Source organism: Mustela erminea, chromosome 12, assembly GCF_009829155.1.
Source record: "Mustela erminea isolate mMusErm1 chromosome 12, mMusErm1.Pri, whole genome shotgun sequence".
NCBI classification, from domain to species: Eukaryota; Metazoa; Chordata; class Mammalia; order Carnivora; family Mustelidae; genus Mustela; species Mustela erminea.
In genome coordinates this window covers 3,152,317-3,174,050 of record NC_045625.1, presented here as the reverse complement: position 1 = coordinate 3,174,050, position 21,734 = coordinate 3,152,317, and the positions used below count along the sequence as shown (strand labels likewise).

General features: G+C 65.2%; 1 protein-coding gene across 1 annotated transcript in view; it reads left to right on the top strand.

Annotated features, from left to right (window-relative positions):
* The first annotated feature begins 8,970 nt into the window (after positions 1-8,970).
* The window catches only part of NOTCH1 (notch receptor 1), a 43,007-nt gene continuing 30,243 nt past the window's right edge, over positions 8,971-21,734 (top strand). The window contains exons 1-2 of the mRNA XM_032308242.1: positions 8,971-9,288; positions 10,962-11,043. Of these exons, the coding sequence (XP_032164133.1) occupies positions 9,228-9,288; positions 10,962-11,043 (143 nt within the window). The 5' untranslated portion in view covers positions 8,971-9,227. The remainder of the gene's footprint in view (positions 9,289-10,961; positions 11,044-21,734) is intronic.

Sequence of the window (21,734 nt, the reverse complement as noted above, 5' to 3'; positions counted from 1 at the left end):
GTGCTGGCGGCCACACGGTCCAAGACTGTCCCCCTGGGGTTCTAAGAATGACAGAAGCGCCTGTTTCATTTTAAACGTGGCCTCTGCTGGGCGTTGCAGACGGCGGGACTTTCTTTAGGCTCATTCTTCGTGTTTGAATTTTTACAACGGGGGAAAATACTGTTTTCTTTTGTGTAAAAAAAATGTAACTGGTAAATACAAACATGTTTGTTTTGCCCCAGTTGGTGTTGAAGTGAGAAAAAAAAGTAACTTTGCACCCAGAGATGAGGGTAGGGGAGCCCAGGCCTCCAACGGCTGACGGTGTGGCCCCACCCTCGGGCACTCTGCCTCAGTTTCCCCCTTGAGGAGCTGCAGCTGCCACCGGCTTGCTGAGACCAGGAGGAGGATGCCCCCTCAGAGGCCAAGTTCTCAGGCCATCCAAGTCTCTGCCCTTCCGGTCCCTGACGTTGACCTGCATCGCTCGGGGGTCACAGCCCTCCCACAGCCGAGTGGAGGGGTCCAGGTGGGAACAGGGCCCTAGGCTCTGGGCTCCAAGGAGCTGGGGCCTCCCATTGGGGTGAGGCAGGCAGGCGGGCTCCCTGGAGGCAGCACTAGCCAGAACGGGGCTCCCCACACCTCACGGCACCATCCTTCCTCAGGGCCTCATGGGACAGAGGCCGGGACGGCTGTCAACACAGGGCCCAGCTCAGGAGTGGGCCACACGTGCCACGGGGGCAATCCGAGGTGGGGAGGGGGCAGGTGCCTCTGGGAAATGGGCACCGGCTCCTCCCCCTCTGTCCAGAGGGAGGCTGTTCAGAGCCTCAGGCCCTCCCTTGGGCTCCCGGGTTCCCACGCAGTGTCCTTGGGCGCTGGTGCCCTTCTTGACTGGGCAAGGTGGGGGAGAAGCGCCCACAGCACGGCCCCACGGTCCCTGAGTCCTATAGGCCCCCATGCCGGAACCCGCCCCAGGCTCGGCCTCCCCTGCTGCATGCGGCCCTGAGCACAGGCCTGTCTGGACCCCTCGCAGGGACAGGAGGGGATCTCAGAAAGCCGTGACCGCTTGGCCAAGGCCAGCAGCCGCAGGCAGGAGTGGGGCACCTGCACGGGGAGCTGCCTCCCTGCCGTCCAGTCTCCGTGGAACCAGAATCCCACAAGCCCACTGAGGGAAGGACGAGGTGAGGTTCTGGGGTTCCACACGCCTGCTGCTGGGCTGGGAGCCTGGGTGGCAGCAGAGGGAGCGGACCCCACTCCCCGCTTTCCCACGGCTCCCCGAAGTCAGAGTGAGGAACCCGCAGGACATCGGACCGGGGGGATGGCGGCCTGGCCCAGGCTGGGGCTTCAAGGACCAGTTTACTCAAATTCAAGAAAACCAACACCTTCCTCAACGTGCAGAAACGGGAAGCGTGACACCTTGGAGGACGCCTCAGCGGGTCTCCGGCGCGGCCTGGCTCCCTGGGGAAGAAGCACACGGAGGAGACCAAACCCTCGGAGGGGCCAGGACCTCCTGGGGCTTCCTCACGGCTCCCTGGAGCACGGCTCCTGGGAAGGGTCAGGCCCCGGGCTCAGACGGAGCAGGACGGACGGACGGACGGACGGAGCAGGACGGATGGACGCGGCAGCTCGGCTATGAAGCTTGCCCGCGCATTGCTTCCGTGTGTTTCCTGGAAAGCCTGGAGCCCGCGACCCCGCCTCAGTCACGGGGTCAGGCTGTCATCTCTCGGCCTCCCCGCGACCGGGCACCACGAGCCGTGGACACAGTGGACACAGTGGATACAGGGGCGCTCTCCCTGCTTGCTGTGGGGGGGAGGTGAACCCCCCCCGACATCAGGCATCTGGGTGCCTGTTACAGCTGAAGCGGGACCGGCTGTGCCCATGTGCCCACGTGCCCACAGTGGACCGGGAGGCAGGAGACCGAGAACCTCTGCCCTCTCCACCATCCTGGGATGCCCCAAAGCCACCTATGCGGGAACCCCAGTTACACTGCCCTCAGCCCTCACGTCTGTCCCTAGGGTCACGGTCCCAAGCGCCCGTCAACAAGGCACCTTCACCGCGGAGGCTTCTTCTCCCCCGTCCTGGGGTGGGGAGTCTGACAGGCGTCGCAGGGCATGCTCCCTACAGAGGCTGTGGGGGTCCCTCCCGCCTGTCCCCACCCCTGCCCCTGCTGGTGGTCCTCGCAGTCCCACGTGTCCCTGCTGCTCTGGTCCCACGGACACAAGTCACTGGAGCCAGGGTCGGCGCAGGTACCGGGACCGGACGTGTAACCGCTAACCCGGGGGAGGGGCCCAACTCCACAGACGGACGGACGCCTGGGCAGGCGGGCAGGCAGGGTGCTGTGGCCTATGGCCCGGCACATGGCGTCTGGGTCCCTGGGACCCGCAGGGCCTCGGCGGCAACGGTGGGGGAGGGACGGGGCTGTGGGAGGAGGGACGGGGACACCTGCGTGTTCTTCCCGCGAATCACCTCCGGGGCTGCCATCCTAAGCGGGAAGCCGATGTGCGTACAGTCTCACTTGGGAAAGGAGGCCGGATGGCCCCCTGGAGTGAGGGCCTCAGGGAGCCGGGGAGGGGTGCAGGTCCCTCTCACGGGCAGCATCCCGCCCCCTGCAATTCGCAGGCTCACCCCTCCCCAGCCCTGCCCTCCAGGAACCAGCTTTCCTTCAAAGTAGGAGAGCCCCTGCGTGAGTGGCACCACCGGAGGGTCCCTCCCCGCCCAGCCTCATGGGGCAGCCCCATGCACAAGATGCCCGCGTGCTGGGTGCTCAGCCCACACCCAGACCCCCACAACCCCCACCCCCACCGCCCCGAGCAGGGCACCGGCCTGAATGCAAGTCTCGAGTGGGGGTGCTTGGCCCAGCCCCAGCACCCCGGACCTGGCCTGACAGTAGCCCTGGGCGCCAGTGTCCAGGTCCTGGCCCAGGCTGCAAGGCAGACACACACCCTAATCCCATTAGGGTCCGCCTGCTGGTACTGGCCCCGGGAGAGTATGCTGTCTCCCCTCCGCAGGGTGACAGGCCGGGCGGGGCGCTTGGATCTGATCTGCTCCGTGCAAAGACCCTACGGTGGCTGAGGAACCCCGAGACAGGCTGGGGCGGGCCAGGAGCCCTCTCCTCCAGCTGGGCCAACGCACGCCCGCCACATGAAAGACTTGCCTTTCCTTGCTGATTTTTGAAAATTATTGCACCAAATGTTTACCAGTGAAACGCTGATTGTGATGATAAGGAGGCTGGGGGAGCCAAGGGAAAGCGCCCAGGGCGGGAGAGAGGGAGGTCACAAAACCCCCTTTCTGGGCACGGAGCTCCAATCCCAGAGCATCCGCTGGAATTTGCCACCAAAGAGCCTGTTTTTATTTAAATGGCCCTGAGCGAGTCTCTGACTAAGCTAACATTCCCACGCCAACACTCAGGCGTCTCTCGTTTTTGGCCGACTTTTTCCTTAGCTGTCAAGCAGAAATATAGAAGAATTCTGGTCTTACTTAAGGACGGGGTTGGGGGGGGTGGTTGGAGGGGTTTCCCTTCCCCCGGGAGACGCAGAGCTAGCTCCAGCTGGACTCTACCTGCTGCCCTCTGAGCTGCGGTTTGCTGCAGGAGCACACGTCCCCCGGTGCCCTGTGGGCCGAACCCCAATTTCCAGCCCCCTCGCGCTCTCGCTCACTCAGTGGCAGGGGGCGGGGGGGGGAAGTGTGGGGGAGGACGGAAGTTCTCAACATGTTTAAATGTGTCGGGAGCAAGCGGGAGGGAGCCTGAGAAAGAGGCTGAGGCCAAGGATGGTGGAGCCCCACCTGGGCCGCAGGGCCGCCTGGCCCCTCTTGCGCAATTCTTCCCTGTGAAAATAAAAGTGGACTGACTTTTAAAGGGAAATTTCCAGCTATTTTTAACCCCAGAAAGGAAGAAAGGGAAAGAGGAGGAGGAGGCCGGGAGAGAGGGAGGGGGAGAGGGAGGGGGGCCTCCCTGCGCAGCCGGCCGGCCTTTCCCGGAGTGACTCAGGCCTGTGCTAAGCCGCCGCCGCCGTTTCTACCGAGCCTGAGGGGTGGAGCTGAGCAGTTTCGTCCCCTGGGGCCCTCTCTTTTTGGAGAAAGTTCTGGGCTGCAGCCAACCGGGCTGGGCAGGGTGAAAGGTCCCCAGAGCTGTCTTCCCCAGACCCCCCCCTTCCCCCTCCCCCGCAGGTTCTGAGGGGTCCTGGAACCCATGGGGTGAGGACTGGTGTGGGCAGACCCTGTTGCCGGGCTGGGCTCCACAACCACACTCAGATCATCGGTGTCCTGTCCATTCCCCCGGGACATGGGGACAGCTTCCCTGTTGGGGCCCAGCCCCCTTGGCCAGCCCCTGCCTGGAGGGTCATGTCTGAGCTCCAAAACCCTCTCAGAGCCTGTGCCCATGATGTCCCCCCTCCACGGGGCTCCCCTGATTTTTTCAGCATCCAAACAGTACCCTGGAGTCCCCACAGAGCTTTCCTCCTCGGAGCCTCAGCCTCCAAGGGACATCCAGAGGTGAGCCACCAAACCCTGAGTGTCCCAGCCCCAGGCCCGGCTGGGCTGGGTTCCAGTTCTGTGGCCCGCTGAGGGGATCCAGGGGCCTAGAGAGGTCTGCGCGGGGCTCCTCCTTCTCAGGGCACAGGACGCCATGCCATGCCCAGGGCCACCTGCAGTGGGGGGTTTCTGCTCTGAGCAGTGCAGGGGCTGCTGGGAGAGGCAGGTGGTCTCTGTCAGGCTTTGGCACCCCGGCAGCCCGTGTCTCAAGTGACAAGTCTGTGGTCGTCACAGGCCACCCCAGCCCATGCTCACTAGCTCACCTGCTCAGGAAGGCCGGCTACCTGTTCAGGGACTTGCCCGGGCAATGCACTCCCCGGGCTCCAGGCCTGCCTCCGTGATGCCAACCCTCCTTCCTGGCGCTCACTGGCAGGAGGGAGCAGGCCCTCGGCCTGCGCTAACAAGAGGCCTTGGGCCTCCTGCGCAGTGACCACCAGGGTAAGTAGGTGTACGGGGTCCCCGCAGGCAGGGCCCGGTGCAGAGCCCCAGGTTCCTGCTAGTCACAGCTGCACGGGGAGTGACAGACGTCATCCAGGGGCTCTGCGACGGCTTCCTGGAGGAAGAGAAGACTAAGGGGTGAGGGGTCATTTTGGCAGAGGACGAGATGTGCAGACAACAGAGCAGGGCTCTGACCCATCGCTGACGGGAGACGCCCAGCCCCTGCAGGTGACCCCAGCCAGCCCGCTCCTCGGGCCGATGGCCGGGTACACACCTAGGCCTAACCGCTGCATGAGGAGCAAGAGGCAAACGGGCAAGTGACTGTAGAGCCCGGCCTAGGCCCTTCCTCCTCAGAACAAGGGGGAGCCCTCCAAGGTCTACTTGAACCCATCCCCAGGAAAGCACAACAGCATGCTAGGGGCCCCGCATCCAACGCAGGGGACTAGGTGGCTAGCCCCGCCTGTCCACCCGAAACAGGGCCACAAAGCCCTAAGTCCACACCTTGGGAAAACTCTCAGCTCTCTGGGAAATGCTCCTGCTTGGTCGCAAGGAGGAAAAAGTAGATAGGACTCTGGAAAGGACGTGGCAAAAGGGCCACTGAGGCCCAGGGGGCAGTGCTGGTCCCTTGGGGGGCCAGTGGCCAGAGTCCGGTGCTGGGCCCGCACCTGGCGTTGGCTGGCTGTGGCTGGGGTAACAGGCTGGACACTCCTCAGGCCCCCGGACTCTCTTTACAAGAAGGTCAGATATGTTTTACAATCAGCTTCAAAAGGTGGTGAGTGAGGCCCTGCCCCTGTGTTCTGCAACCTTCCCACAGCGGCTCTGGAGGGCACCCCTCCCCCAGGTCAGGCCAGCGCCCCTGTTACGGGCCAGACCCAGACCCTCAGTCCAGTTTGTGAGCCCTAGCTCCTTCCCCTTTGCTTCAGAACCCCTGAACCCACACCAAACAGAGCTGGGCTCACACCCTAAGTCCCACCAGCTGCCCCTACCTCTCGAACCACATCGGTGGTGCCCACCTGGCCCACCGCAGCCCTCCAGGGGCCCACCTGCTGTTGTGGACGGAGGCCCAGACCTGGCCTGGCCAGGATCCAGCCTTGGCCTAGCTTTTCTGAAAACTCAGGAGCATCTGCTTGCTTTTCCCCAACCCCCCAGGGCTACGAGGGGCTCCGGGGGGCCCAGAAGCACCCAGACCGACCACAGCGGGAAGAGCGGGCCCAGCACCCCCCACCAGGAGACTTGGGCCTCGCCGCTCTTTAGAATCCTGGGGAGCTCTAAACACATTGCCCCCTGCCCACAAAGCAGGCTGAGTCACTGCTGACCACCCCCTTGCCAAATGGGCCGGGAGGGGTTTTCTTATGGGGGCAGGAATGGCCCAAACGTCAGCATGGCCTCCCCAGCCCGCCCTGACCGTGGCACCTCAGCATCTGGACGCAGCAGGGAGAGGAGCGGACCCAAATCAGTCTGCCGAAGGTGGGCGTGTGGGGCCCTTCTCTCCACTGGGGCCTGAAAGCTGGCCAGGGGAGACACCGAGAACCTGAGCTGGCCCCTGGCCACGGCCAGCAGCCCCTCCAGAAGCCAGCCCTGCAGCCTCACCCCTACTGGTTCAAGCTCCCCAGCCAGCCCCCTGGGGCCCCTTCCCCAGAAGCCTTGTCTCACCTGGGAGCCCAGCCCCTCGCCGCCCCACCCCCCACCCCCCCCCCCCCCGTCAGGTTTCTGGAGTGGCCTGTGCCCTGCGTCTACCTCCTTTCCTTTGCTTCTCCCAGGTGCCCCACATCTACCATCCACACGTCCTCGCAGACTGGCCGAACCCTCCCCTCCCCTCCCTGCCCTCCAAACCCCTGGCCTGGAAAGTTTGATCAAGAGTCAGGCCAGGCCTGAAAACTCAGGCTTAATTTGTGAAAGAGAGAGCTCTGGATCCCCATGGTGGGGGGGGTTGCTGCCCACCCCCACCCGCCTCAGGCCAGCCCCTGCCTTGGCCAAACACAAACCCTTCCCAGCCCCAGCTACTCTGGCTTTCCTGGGCCTCCTTGGCCCCTCCTGCCCATGGGGGTGCCCCAGGCAGCAGGTGGCACAGGGGTTGGAAGCCTGGGAAGCCTGGCTGTCCTGTCTACCAGGGGCTGAGGAGAGCCCTGGCTCCTGGGTGAGGCCCAGAGTGGAGTCAGCACAACTGGGCAGACCCAGGTAGTGCTCCCCTCTGCAGCGCTCCCTCCTCCCCTCCCCCTCCAAGGCTGCGTCCTCCGTCCTTCCTCCAGAGCTGCCTCCTCCCCTGGAGCCCCCCCTCCACTCCTCCTTCCAGCGCTCCCTCTTCCCTCCTTCCTGAGCTGCTCCAAGGCAGGAGCGTGAAAACCTGCTCAAGCCAGGGCTGAACATTTGGCCCAAAGCCCATTGACAGAAAGCAGGGCCCCAGCCGAGGGCACCCAGGCAGTGGCTCAGGGAGGAGGGGGTTTCTCCTGAAGCCTTCAGTTCTTCCCCAAGGGTAGAGGGGGTGTGGTGCGCAGAGCCCTGTGCCTGTGGGCTAGGAAGGGGGGACAGAGAGGGACTTTGCGGCCACCCTCTTCCTATAATGAACAATCTGCTCCTCCAGGCCCCCCGCTGCTCCTACATAAACATGTCTCTGCCTCCAGGCGCCTCAGCTCCTGGGCACTGGCCCCAAGAGAAGTTACCCCAGGCTCTGGGAAGTGCAGCCAGCTTCTGGGGGGAGATGGGGGCAGCTGCCCTGGCCTGGCCTGGCTGTCCCTCCAGCACTCACAGCATCCCAGCCGCCACCAGTGCCACACACAAGCCCCTCGCGACAGGTGCGCTGAGAAGAGTTAGGTGTCCAGTCGGCCACCACCAGCCATCCCAGTCTGCCCACGCTGCGGCGCTCCTGGTAAGGGCTGCTTCGCGGCCAGCCCCGGGACTCTGCGGACGTGCAAGTGCTCCTTCCCCAGGCTCCTTCACCCAGCTAGTGTCCTCTCAGCCTTTGAGGCTCCCCTCTGGCAGCACCTACCCCAGGAGCCCCCCAGGACGCGGCGCCGGGTGCTTGTGCCTCCTCCCGCGGTGCTGACCGCCCTGTGTTGGGACAGGGGTGTCTGTCCCCAGGGCCAGGCCATTAACTTTGGTTTTAGGGGGGACTGTGGCAGACATTTCCAACGCCCAGCGCTTAACCCGGCTGGGCACAGGATGCCCAAATCTGGCATCTCGGCGGAGAAATAAATCATGCGGAAGGAGCACGTGGGAGGCGCCCAGGGCTGCACTGGCGCTAGCAACGGGACTGGGGGGCTCGTGCGCTTTCCGGGGCATCTTAGGCTGGAGGCACCAGAAAAGGGGCTGGACTGTGACCAAGGAGCGTCTAGGGGCGGGTCCCTCCTGGGGGAGTGGCAGCGCAATCGTGTGGCCGGGCGTTGGCCCCAAGTTGTCTCCTTGGGGCCCCCAGAACTCTCTTTCCAGAAACCGTAGCTCTGGTGTCACCGTCCCTCGGGGTCGCTAGAGCTAGGGTGTCCGTCGGGTCTCCTGGAGGCTTGCAACTGAGCCCTCAGGGCTGCTGGGAAGAGAGCCCTGGTTCAGGGCTTACGTACGGCTGTCGGGGGCACGACCTCTCCCGCCCCGGGCCTGGGGACCCCTAAGCGGCCTTGGCCGCCCATCCCCACCGCGCACGGTCCCCTCAGACTCCCCTGTGCCCACTCCGCCCGCGCCTCCTCCGCTATTGAGATGCAAATCTTTGCCAATTGTCGCCGAGCGCGGCGACCGTCGAAGCCGGATCCTTCCGCAGTCCGGAACCAAACTTTTTGCCGCTGAAAACTTTCGAACAAGAAGTAGTCCCTAGGGCTGGGCCCCGGCGCCCCTTCGCCCCGCCACGGCCTCCAGCACCCGGGCACAGGGGGTTCGGGACGCGCGCCCAGCCCGAGCAGAGGCAGGCGGTCGGCGCGCGCGCAGGGGCGAGGCCAGGGAGGGCGAGGGGTGCGGAGGGATCGGCGGGGCGGGCCCGGGGGGCGGGGCCGGGGCGGGGGGGGGGCGCACGGCGGCCCGCGCCTCACTAGTGCCTCGGCCGCGGGAGGGAGCGCAGGGGCGCGGGGCGCGGGCGCGGGCGCGAGCGCAGCGGAGGAACGAGAGGGGGAACGAGCGGGGGCACGAGCCGGGCCCGGAGGCCGCGAGGGTCCCAGCGCCGCCCGCCCGCGGAGCAGCGGAGAGCAGCCGCGGGCCGCCGCCGCCCGCTCGTGGGACCGTCCGGCGCGCGCCCGTGCGCCCGAGCCCCGCCGTCCCGGCGCAGGAGGCCGCCACCCGGCGCAGCGGGCAGCGGGCGGGCAGGCATGCCGCCGCTCCCGGCGCCCCTGCTCTGCCTGGCGCTGCTGCCCGCGCTCGCCGCACGAGGTAGGCGCCCGCCCGCGAGCCCGCAACTTTCCGCGCCCTCCGGAAACTTTGGCTGCGACCTGCGCGCGCGCCCCGGGCGGCTGGGAGCGGACGGCCAGCGCGGGGAGGGGGGACCCGGCGACCCGGGACTCGGGGAAAAGGACCGAGCCCCCCCCCCCCGGCGCCGCCTGCCCGACCCGGGTGGACCCGCGCCGCCCGCGCCTGGAGCCGGGTTTGAAGCCGGGCGTGGGGCGCTGGGGGCCCACGGGGCCCCGGGAGGCCCAGCCCTGGGCTCGCCCTCCGTCAGCCACGCGTGGGGCTTGCCGCCGGGGCAGGCGGGCGAGCTGCCTACTGCTTTTCGATTTGAATCGAGTCGGTTTTGGTTTCCTGTTGCTTTGGGGGCCACTATCTTTTCCCTTGCCGCTGGCCCGCGCCGCGGGCGGATGTTGGGGCGCGGAGCGTGGGGTCCGGGCGGTCGCGCTGCCCTGTGCGGCGCGGCCAGGCTGCCGGGCGTGGTGGGCAGCGGGGCGCTAAAGCGAACCGGCCTCCTCCCCATTCAGGACAGTTGGCGAAGGGCCGGGCGAGGGCCGCGGACCCGGGGGTCTCCTTCCCACGGGCGATCGCTGCCTCCAGCCAGGCCCCCCGGCGGTCTGGCCGGGGCGGGGGCCGGGGGTGGCGCAGGGATGCGGAACCCCCAGCCGGGACTGGCGGGACTTTCACTTTGCGGAGTTGGAGTTTGGAAATCCTGCGAGGGTGAAGGGGGACGTGGAGGAGGCGCGCCTGTCCCTCTCCACTTCACGTCGAGGGATCCAGTGGAGATTAACTCCTCTCTGGCCCCTAAAAGTTGGAGGGGAGACTTAGCACCCCCCTCCAGGAGGTGGGGTCCCAAGTCACACCCGTCCCCACCCCCGAGGGGCTTATTTTACACAGCGCTGGCAAGATGGGGAGGCAGCGACTGGCTTAATCCCTTCTGGGGAAGGGGGTCGAATTCCTTCCAAACGCGTGTGTTCATTCCCCTCCCCTGGGTGAAGCTGAAGATGCCCGCCCCCCCAGGGGCAGGTATTGGGTATCCTAGAGGCGGGGCCAGGTCCCCGAGGTGTAGCCCCGGTGTAGCCCGGTGCCCCAGGAGGCGGCCCTGGTGACAATGGGCCGCTCTGATTCCTAGGCGGGCGGGGCGTCAAGCCTCGCAGCTGTCGTCTTTTCCCACGAGCTGGGGCTGGGGGCAGTGTGGCCACCCCACCCCTCAGCACCGCCCCCTCACAGAACATGTTTGAACAGCAAGACAGTCCTGGTGGCTGGATAGGGGCCCAGCCCCCCTGGGCTCCCCGCTGAAGCCCCATTGAAGAGGGGTTGGGGGTGCTTGGGAGAGTGGCCCAGGGTCATGTCAGATTTCTTCACTGTTGTCCAGATGGCATTTCAGGCCACCCTGTCCACTTTGAGCGTGACCTGCCCACCTGCCACCCAGCTAGCCTGTTGCCCTTCCTCCTCGTTTCTGACCACGGAACTCTGGGCAGAGTTTTGAAGCCCCTCGGGGTTCACATTTGGGAGTTTCTGAGGTCCCCTGCCCCCAGCAAGCCCATGATGACGCAGAACCTTGTAGGTAGAGGGGTGGCTATGCCGCTTGGGGGGGCCCCTTCCCTGGGTTCAGGGCCCTCCCGCCGCCCAGGCTGACCTGTCGTCTTGCCCCTCCCCAGGTCTGCGATGTTCCCAGCCCAGTGAGAACTGCCTGAATGGCGGGAAGTGTGAAGTGTTCCCCAACGGCACCGAGGCCTGTGTGTGAGTACGCACCCCTGCGCCCCTGTGGGGACCTGTTGCTTTTGTCGGGAGCAGAGCCCCTGCCTTGTGCATCAAGGGCCAGCGGGGACAGAACACTAGCCCATTGTCTTGTGGAGATGGCCCAGAAGGCTGGGCGCGGTCACGTGCTACTTTTATTGGACAAAGTCTGGCAATTACTTAATCACCAGCAATTACACTGTGTGTGTGGAGCTGGTCCGGCTGCTGGAGGTTCGAGCACGCCTTTATGGGCCACCTTGGACTCCTGGGGTGTGCTCGGTGGGAATTCCTGGTACCCCATTTCTCCCTAAAGTCCCTGAGAAACAAGTGACCCGCTGGAGAGGCTGTGGGCCTTCAGAGAGGCCCGGTCCCTGGGGGGTGCCTCCTCTGGGCAGTGCCTCCGAGACAGAAATGGGCTGGTTCAAAGCCAGACCCGCCCCTCTGGGCCTTCCCAGCTCCCCCATCTGACCTCAGGGGAGATTGGGGAGCTCATCCCTCAGGTTGGGGGGGGTGCGCGTGCCTGCCAGGGCTCGGTTCTGTCTTGGCATCTATAGCTCCAACCTCCCCCTGCCATTCCCCTTACCCCCCACCCTCCGGCCCATCACCCCACCCATCGGCTGTCGGGCCTTGGTCCCTGAAGCTGGGGCAGGAATGTGTGTTGTGGGGTGCGTTCCCGCGGCTCGCCCCGTTTGGGAAGGGGGCTCCTGGTTCAGTCTCGCACCCGGCCTGCCCGTGCACACCGGCCGCAGAGGAGTGTTTCTGTTGTGCTGGTGGCCTGCGGCTTGACGTGGTGAGGTGGGAGTCCAAGGAGGCGGTTGGTGGCTGGAGGAAGGGCCTCTCCTCCCCTGGGGTGGGGGGGGCAGGGGCACCGAGGAAGCAGGGGCTCCCCAGCCGGTCCGGGTCCTCCGTCCTCCTCAGGCGAGCTGCATTCCCACTGCTAAGGGCCCCTTCCCTTGACAACCCTTGGCCGGTGGGCAAGCAGCCCCTCCTTCCCTGCCTCCACCCTCCCCGAACTGAAGCCAATTAAGCAGGTCTGTGAGCGGTTTAATAGACAAAGAGGACTGTGTCTTTGTCAGACGCTAATGAATGCACACTACTTTTTTTTTTTTTTTTTTTTTTTGGTTTTTTGGGTCCTTTTTCTTCTCCTGCAGAAGCCTCACCAACGCTTGATGCCCTAAATCTTGTTTCCTTTCATTCAGAGACCGACAGCTGGGATTCAGGGGAAGCGCGGGGGCTATTGTCGGGAGGCGGATTAATGCCGTGTGATTAATTATGCGTGGCTTCCCAGAATGCATGACTCCCGACTCCCTTCCCGCCGGCCCTGCTCTGGCAGCGCTCACCCATGGGGCGTGGGGGGGGGGGTCCCTGCGTGTCTGCAGAGGCTCTGGGAAGGCAGGAGGGGCGCTGTGCTGGGAAAAGTGGGAGCCATCTTTCATCAGTGCCACCAAGGAGCAGGGACATCCTGGCCCAGGAGCCACTGAGGTCTCCCTGGGCTGGAGCCGGGGCCACAAGGGGGCTGCCTTGGGATGTGGCCCCCTCCTTTCCATTGGGGTGAGACCCTTCCAGGGCACAGAGCGATAGTGCAGCGTGCCCTCCCCTCCCTCTGTCCTAGCACCCTGCCAGCCTGAGCCCAGCCACTGGGGGCTGGGGTGGCAGGCTTGTCTCCCCACTGGGGCCTGAGGCCCCCTCCTCCTTGGCGGGAAGCCTGCCTCGGTCTGGCCTGGCGCTCAGCCGAGCTCGGCCCACAGAAACCCCATTGTGCACACCCCACAGATCCACTTGGAAGACGGAACGGAAGCCCTGTCCTCAGAGGCCCTACCTCTGGGTCGCACTGCGTTGGAGACTGGGGAGTAGGGATGGGGTGCCAGCCAGGCCCAGCTGTGCAGAGGCCCAGGTCTGGACTCGGGATGCCGCTCAGGGACGTCATGGCCACTCCTGTGGTGGGCCCTGGCTCCTTCTGCGCCTGGGGCCAGTGCCTTCTGCTGCGACCTTCTGTTCTCCTTGAGGCCCTGGAAAGTCTGCTGGGTGGGAAGCTGAGCGGGAAAGGCACTTTCTTTCCCCCAAGGTGTGAGGCGGAGGCCCCTGGTGCCAGCCTAGGTAGGAATTTCGACTCTGTAGCATTTATCCTGGACTCTCTCAGAAAGTCCTTGACCTCTCTGGGTCGGTTTGCTGGCTTCCCTATGGAGATGGTAGTGTCCCAGTGCCGGACACGTTAGTACCTGGTGAGTCATATGTTTCCACCCGAAAGAGAAGAAAGCTTCCCCAGAGCCCCACTAGTCAGGTGGCTGGCTCTAGGGCTCAGGGTTGGGGAGGAGGTTTTTGTTGGTGTGAAAGCCTTCCCAAGACTGGCACCGAGACTGGTGGGCCAGTGGCTGCCAGGGTCACAAGGCCTGTCCCTGTGGGCCAAGCCCCAGGCCCAAGGCAGTCAGTGCTGGGGGTTGGGGACACTCACGAGGCCTTCTCCTCTTTTCTTTTGTTTGGAGGAAGGCCCAACGGGATTGTTGTCCACTGGGGTGAGCGTGCATCCTCCGTCTGAAAGCCTTACGGTGGGGGGCTGCCCCAGCCTGGGGGGGAGCTGATGTCCCAGGATTGCTAAGCTGCTCCCCCGACCCGTGAGAAAGTCTGCTCCCCAGGTCGCCGCCCAGGTGATCACAGAAACAGGCTGAGCCATCGTGCCTGGAGCACCTGGGAGGGAAGGCCAGCGGGCTGACGGCTGGGGGCTTAGCTCCAGGACCAGCCCGTGTTTGAGGCTGGCTCCGCCACCCACCAGCTCTATGACCCCGTCGCCAGGTCACCTGAGCTCTGACCCACGACTGATCTCTCTGTGGTGTAAAGATTGCGTAATAGCCGCCGGTCGAGTGTCCGGTCCCCCTGCTTCTCCCTTCGAGCTGACCGGGCGGGTTTCAGGATCCTCGTTCTCGAGTGTCTGGTCGGCCCACCAGTCCCTTCAGAGGCGGCAGAAGGCGCTGCCCCGGGAGGGGTTCCCCGGAGCTGGCGGTTTTATTACTGCCGCTGGCTCACACCCCCAGTTCCCTGTGCTCTCCCCCAAGATGCTTCTGAGCACCTGTCGGGTGCTGCCCGATGTGCTGGCTGGCGGGCGCTGGTCTGCCCCAGCCTGGGCCCTGGTGGGGGTGATGGGGTGACTTTCCCGGCAACACCACGTGGGTGTGACGTGTCGGGCGGAGGTGAGCGTGGTGGGCGGGGCAGCCTGACCCGGGGCTGACATGGCTCCGGCCTGTGACACATGTGGGTCGGGCACGGGGCGGGGGGAGGGGGGTTCCCTGCCAGGATGGCAGAGCACAAAGTGGCGCCTGGCCCTGCCCCTCTCTCTCTCCAAGCCTGTGTCCCTACCCGCCGCCCTGTCGCACCCGCGCTGTCCCCAGCTCTCCCTGGCTGCTCTCCGAGGAAGCAGGGCCCAAGGGACAACTTCCCTTTACCAGAGGAGGTTGGGAGGCTTGGGCGGGGGAAGTGACGGGGCCTAGCTTCAGAGAGACTGTTCCGTCAGCTCCCGTCACCTGGTCTGGCGGTTTCCACTGAGTCACCTGAGAGTCTTGGGCAAGCCTGGGGGAGGGACAGCCTGACTCTCCAGGCCACCGTGGGGCTTCCTCTGTTTCCGCGGCGTCGGGGACCCAGGACCGGCTTAGACACACACGGGCGAGACACCCAGGGTGAACCAGACCGGCCCCCTCTGCTTACCCGCTCTGTGTGGAGAACTCAAGGAACCCGCCTTCTTTTGAAGGAAGGTGCCTCCTGGGGCCAGGCCCTGCCCCTGCACCGTGGCTAACGTTTTTCCTGTAGCAAGAAATATATATATATTTTTTAAAAGAGAAAGGAAACTGTGCCCTTTGCAGGAAGAGGGTTGGTTCAGGTCAGCTGTTGATGGAGGAGAAGCTCTTCAGCAGGATGGCGGGGGCTTCAGCTCGGGGCTGGGACCCCCAGCAGCTGGCGGCAGGGGAGGGGCCCACGGGACCCCACAGGGGCCAGTGACGGCCCCCGCTGTGCTCACCGTGCCTTCCACGGGCAGCCGGGGCCACGCCGGGTCGAGGGGTGCACCGTCCTGGAGTGGGGAGGGCACCTTTCCTGTTTCGCATCTTGTCTAGAAAGAGTGGGAGGATGTGGCTTGCAGACCTGGTCGAGCGTCTAGATTGCTTTCCTCAACAACGTAGCAGGAAGATGTCCGGGCACAGATGGTCGCCTTGACCGGCCCCCGAAGGCCCTGGCAGACCCGTTTCTCCGCTGGCTCACACCCCCTCTAGGTGTTGGCCACCGCCCACTGGTGCTGGCCAGCACTGCTTGTCTTTTTTTTTTTTAAGCCAGTTTACAGGTGGGAACAACTGAGGCCTCGAGGGGAAGGGGCCGGGCCAGGGCTGGGGCTCTGCCTATGTCGGCTCCGTGTGCCGCCATAGCCGCAACTGCCAGAGGCCGTGACAGGCAGCCGGCTTTGATGCATCAGACTGTGGGGCCGGCGTGTCTGTGGGTCCAGAGGCTCCCCGGGACGGCTGGGGCTTAGCTGGCTCTGGTGGGCTGTGTGGGCCCCCACCCATGTCCTGCCATGCACAGCCTAGAAGGTGGCGGGGCCCCTTCAGACACACATCACCTCCCTAGGACTCAGTTTCCCCCTCTGTGCGTGATGGCGTTCCCCTCCGTGGCATCCCAGCAGGACCCTGGGACGGGCCCTTAAATGCCCGGGCCGGGGCAGGGGTGCCTGGCAGTGAGGCGGGGCTGGTGGGGAGGACAGGTTCTGTGAGTCTGGGCCCCACTCTAGGCTCCGGTGTTCCCAGCAGATGCCCGCCCCCCCAACCCTCCGTCCCGGGCTGGGCAGTGCCCACTGGGGAGGGCGTGCTGAAGCACAGGTGTTCTGGCGAAGGGTGGACAGGCCGAGGAAGGCCCTTTCCGGGAGCGGCCCGGACCCTGGGGTGTCTTCTCAGACTGGGCCCCACCCCCCCACCCCAGGACAGAGGGGCTGACAGATGGGTTGGGGGCTGCATAGATGGCTATTTGGGGGATCAGTCACAGGCATCATGAGTTTTGCTGTTTTAGCCACTTGGAGTGCACTGTCGGGCACCTGCCGCATTCCTAAGGCTGTGCCAGCACCAGCGCCGTCCGGCTTGAGGCCTGCCGTCTGTCCATCCGCAGGCCAGCCCTGCAGCACTGCATCTCCTCTCCCACATGGCAGGGCCTGCGTCTGCCTCGTCCGCCTCCAGCATCTACTAAGCGCTCAGTAGAAACCCTCCTCGGGCCACCACCCTGCAGCACCAGGCCCTGGGCCTCAGCTCCACAGCCCTGCGAGCTCCTGCTCTAGACCAGCCCCCAGCCCTGGCCAGCCCTAATCTGCTTTCTGCCCCCGATTTGCCTGTCCAGGATGTTTCACACAGCCCCACGACGTGGCTGCTTCTGGGCAGTGTCCCTCTGTGGGACCCACCTGCCCTGGACCCCATGTCCCTGAGACGTCCAGGATGGGCTGGTGCTGGGCGTCAGCACCCAGGTCCTGTGGTCTCAGGCTGAAGTACAGAGGAGGTGGGGGTTGGAAGGCTTCCTGGAGGAACTGGCACTCAGTCTCTGGGCCTGGGTGGCCGGCCTGCAGTCCCAGTGACCCTAGGCGTGCGGCTTGGCATGTCCCCAGGGGAGTCACCCGGGAAGGCCTGACTTGCCTGTGGCCCTGGCCTGCTCAGGCTCCATGTCCACTCTGGACCCTGCTCTCACTGGCCGCCAAGCACCAGCCTGCCCCAAGGAGCTCTCAGGGCTGCGGCGGGAGGAGGGTCTTACTGAGCGCTTAGTAGGTGCTGGGGCAGGCCAGGCAGACGCAGGCCCTGCCGTATGGGAGAGGAGATGCGGTGCCGCAGGACAGACAGCAGGCCCCGGGAGCGGGGGTTTTGTCGTCGCCTGCTGGCCTTTCTGGACTCGCAGGATGGGCTCCGAGTTCCTGGGTGTGGCCCTGTGGAAGACAGAGAGGGCTGGGGCCCGGCCCCTCGCTCTTAGATGCAGACGGGGTCCCTGCACGCTGCCTTCCGGGCTAAGGCAGGCTCCGTGTCTCCCCCGGGGCAGCACCACGGTCCCTCCCGGTCAGGGTCCCTCCCAGTCAGGCAGACTCGGGCATGCTGGCACCCGGGCTCACTCCTGTCGGTGGGAGTGCGGCTCTCTCGGCTTCTCTGAGACCCATGGAATTCTGGGGCAGAAACTCTCCCCCCGCAGTGTTTCGCCAAGTGGTGGCAACGTCCCACCCTGCGCATCGCTGCACAGCTTTCTCCCGGCTGGGGGCGGGGATCAGCGGGGATCAGTGTGTCAAGTCATTAGCGCTTTCAGGCGAATTACTTTGCTTAAGCCCCTGCTCCCTGGCTTCCCCCCTGATGCTTCTTTGAGTGGGTGGTGGACCCCTCGGTCTCCCGCTGGGCAGCCGACCTCCTCCTGCCCCCACTGCCATTTGTTGTCCTGTGGGTCTTGAGCTCTCCTGGGCGGGGGGCCGGGGGCTTTCTCAGGAGGTCACACCTGCGCCTCCCTGCCCCGCCCCCCAGCAAATGAAGGCAGCTTTCCGGGGTGCACAGCTTCCAGGAAGAAGGGCCTGGGGTCCTGCTCTCACAGTGGGCCTTGGTGGGGAGGTGTGCACTGGGGAGCCTGGCCTCGGACCCCCACACATGCAGTTTCCAAACCCAAGCACCCCCGAACACAGCGGCCAGCCCCCAGCTGGGTCACGGTCTGGGACGCCCCACACGGTCCTGGCCCAGCCGTGGCTTTGGACCCTTCAGCCCGAGAGCTCGCCCTGCTGAGGTGGGGACCCTTGCTCGCTCCCCGGGCCCTCCCCTGTGCACAGGCTGCTCAGAGATGGGTGGGCGTGGAGGGGGGGGGCACTGAGATGCTCGCCAGAGAAGTGGCCACATTCTGGCGTCGGTGCCGGTCTGGGGCTGGGACCCATCCTGGCCACATGCTAATGAGTGGGTGAGGATTTGTCCCCAGCTGTCCCAGCTCACCCCTCAGTGGGCCGGCTGTCTGTCGCGAGCTCTCAGGGCTGCAGTTGGTTCCGTTAAGCTGGGTAAGCGGCGCCTTGTCACTGTTGACAGTGTTTACTTGCTGAGCAAACTGCTCCCCCGTGGGGGAGCTGAGGCCTTGGGGAGCTGGGCGGATGGTCACGACCATCCCGCCGTCAGAGCAGTGGGCCCCAGGAAGTTGGGTTTGAGAGGTGCCCCCAGAACATCTGAGACACCCCCCACCCCAAGACTTCTTGGACCCATGCGGGGTCATGCAACAGGACAGGAGGATGCTGTGGTGGCCCTCGGGCCCTCGGCTGCTCCCTTCCCTGGGGACACTTCCGGGCCCGGGCGGTCGCCCGGCTGCTGGCCTTCTGCCTTCTTCACCCCACGGTCGTGGCCTGGCCTGGGTCACAGCTGAGCCACAGGCATCTGCCCAGGGGGCCAGAACCAAGGACCCAGCCAGATCCGCGGTTGACCCTCCGCCGACCAGCCTGGGTCACAGAGCCTGCTCAGTGCGCCTGCCCTGGTGGGGTGTCCCCTTCCGGGACAGGAAGCTGCCAGGAGGAAGCAGCACAGGCCTCCCACCAGCCTGGCCAGGCTGCGGAGGACAGGCAGGGGGAGAGGGGGGTCGCCGCTGCAGGACGGCGGGAGGGGTGTAGGCGTGAGAGCGGCAGCTGGCAGCCTCTGGAAAGGTCTGTCCAGGCCTGCGCAGCAGGGCCCTTCATGGGGCTGGGGACCTGCCTCCCACCATTTCCTCTGTGTCGGTTGTTGGTGAGCGGAAACTGCACAGTTACTGGAAATGAGAGGTTTGGGGAAGAAGCCAGAGTTTTGAGTGTGTGTGTTTTTCCCCCCGACAGCTTTTCAGTAAGAGCGACGCTGAGCTCAGCCCGGGAGGTGGGGAGGGTCCTGCCGCACGTCCACCCACCCCTCAGAGCCTCTGTCTCCCCGCCCTCCAGGGCCTGGGCGAAGTGACTACCTCTGGGCCTTCCGGGCCAACCTGTCCGCCTGGCTGGTTCCGGCTCCCATGGGGCGGCCCACGGGGCGGGGCGGCCCCCTCCCCGCTTCCCTTCCCCGGGGTCAGAGTGAGGGCGGCCTCGGCCGTGTCTGCCCAAGAGCCTGGCAGGCCAGGCCATGTGTCCCGGCGACCGCTCAGCCGGGGCTCAGCGCATGGCAGCCTGTTCCCCTGGTGCTCGGCAGGCACTGTGCTCTGCTCCTGAGCCCAGGCCAGTGCTGGAGGTGGGCACACAGCAGGAAGTTGAGGCCAGAGGCGTCTGGGTGGCTCCAGGTTCTGGAAGGAGTGGCAGTCCAAGCTGGTTGCCCTGAGCAGGGCTTTCCCTTGTTTTAGCATGCTGCTCTCGTGGCGCTGGGGTGGCGTTTCCATCAGCAACACAGGCCGTGAATGCGCTTCCTCCCCCCACCCCCCTACCGTGCTGTGTGGCCTGGGGCTGCCCACTCACCTCTCTGAGCTCCTTTCCCTCGGGGAGAACTGGGACCAGGCGCCTCGAGCCGGGTGAGGCGTCCCGTAGAGCTCCTGGCCGGCAGGTGCAACCCTCATGGCCTGTCTGGGGTGATTCCGAGTCCGCGTCGCCTTTCGGTTTGTCTGGGTTCACAGGTGGCTCTAACACGGTCGGTCCCTGACAACAGGTGGGGTGAGTTCTTCTCTGCACCAGAGCCATCCCCTCATGCTCCGAGAAAGTTCTCCTGAGACAGGCCCCACCCGGGCACTTGGGCCAAGCTCATGCTAGGGCAGAGAGTCAAGCACAGCCCGAGAGCCGCCTGCTTTCCCTGCCGGGAAAAGCCCTCCTGAGGGCCATAGACCCGTGCCAGCTGTCTCCGGACAGCCGGGTGTCCCCAGACGATGACAATGCAGGCCCCCTCTTCACCTCCTCGACCCCGGGCCTGGCCTCTGTCTTCTGGCATTTGCTGTGTCCCAGGGCACCTCGGAGGCCGTGCCGGGCCTGGGGCGACGGCCAGGGCTACACAGCCAGGTATGCAAGCCTGTGGGGGGAACGTGGGGCCTGGTCTCAGGGCGGCGGTGCTCAGTGGGCATGATTGGGCAGCGGGGCCAGAGAGAAAGGGCTGGTGAGAGGGGCAGGATGGGAGTGAGCTCTGGGACCACCACGGACTGTATTGCCGTGCTGCGGCCCGGCCGGAGGGAGCCCACAGGTGGCCCTGCAGGTCCCCGCAGGCAGGGTAGCCCTGCTGTGTGCCGCAGGGAGCAGGCTGGCTGTGAGCTCTGGCCCTCTCGCGCCAGCACCTATGTCTAGGAAAGCCCCCCAGCCCCGTGGAGGAGGATGACCAGCCCTCCTGCTGGACGAGGGCTGCAGGGGAGCCGGGCCCAGAGACAGCCCACCCGCCAGCTGGCTGGGAGGCTTCCTGATTCCCAGACCCCCACCCCCACACCAGGTTTTGTGTTTCAGCTGAGCTGGGGGTAGGAATGCATTGTCTGCTGCGTCCCTCTGGGGCTGGGGCGGTCAGGTGAGAAATCCAGGCCTCCTGGGCGGGTTATCTGGGGTATAGGGGACACACACCCTCCCGCTGGACCCATAGCTGCCTCCGGGTGAGACTAGGGAGCAGCCTGGCTCTGATGGCCCCTGGGGGACTGGCTGCTGGTTAAGAGCCATGTTCAAGTCCAGCTGCTGCAGTGAGCATAACGTGCCTGGGCCCTGGTTTTCTCATCTGTGAAATGGGCCCAGTATGTGCCTGCAGGGCCGCCGTGGGAGCCCGGTGAGAGGAAGCTGGTGGGGTCTCAGCACAGGTTCTGTGTCTTCATTCTGGAAGCCATGTGAGAGGGTCCTTGGCGTACTCGGCAGACTCTGGAAAGGCGCTCAGGTGCCCCTGGGGGTCCACCCTGGCCGGCCGGGGGTCAGGGGTGTCACTGTGCAGGCTTCTCCTCTCCCCACGTCTCCTGAGATGGCATCTGCTCCTGGGAGTGGAGGCGGGAAGTTGCCAGAGTCATTTCTGGCTTTGGCGGGAGCTCAGTCTGCGCTTGCTGACTTCATTAATCGAGTTTTGGATTAAGCCCTCCCCATGGCCTCTTGTGCCTGTCGATTCCTTCATTGCTTCTGAGCGATTGGGGGTGTGGGTCTGGGCTCCATCCTGCTTGGGAGCAGAGGCCCCTGCCTTTGTGGGGGGCAGTGGGCCTTCGGGAGAGCCCAGGAGAGGTCACACCTGCCACCCTTGTCTCTAGTTTGGGGCTCTGTCTTTTGGCGGACCGGGGGTGAGGGGCGGGGGGGATTCTCTGAGTGGGGGTGGGCAGCAGACTTTCCTCACATACCTCATCTCCACGGGGCTCTCTTGTGACCCTGGGGGACCCTGATCTTGCTGGCTGTGCCAACCAGCAGCCCTCCCCACCCCACAGGTGGGCCTGGATTGTCTCTCCCCGGCTGCTCCACCATCTCAGTGCGTCCCGGTTCCCACACTGGCTCCTGCACTGGTCTTTCCCTCCCTCCAGACCACCGGCCACTTCCCACGCCGAGGGTGGGGCAGCCCCGAGTGACATGGGGACAATGAGCCACTGGGGGCATTGTTTTCCCTGCGGTGGGAAAGGTGACTTCCCAGGAGAACAGGTTCCTCCCCCACACAAAGGGCTTCCCCCAGAGCCGGGGAAGGAAGCCCGGCTCTTCCTGCGTTTCCTCTTCCCAGCATATTTTAGACCTTCCAAAGATGCAACTTGGGGAAAAGATTCAAGACAAAGAGCCAGCAGGACTGTCAGCAGCTGTTGGGGCC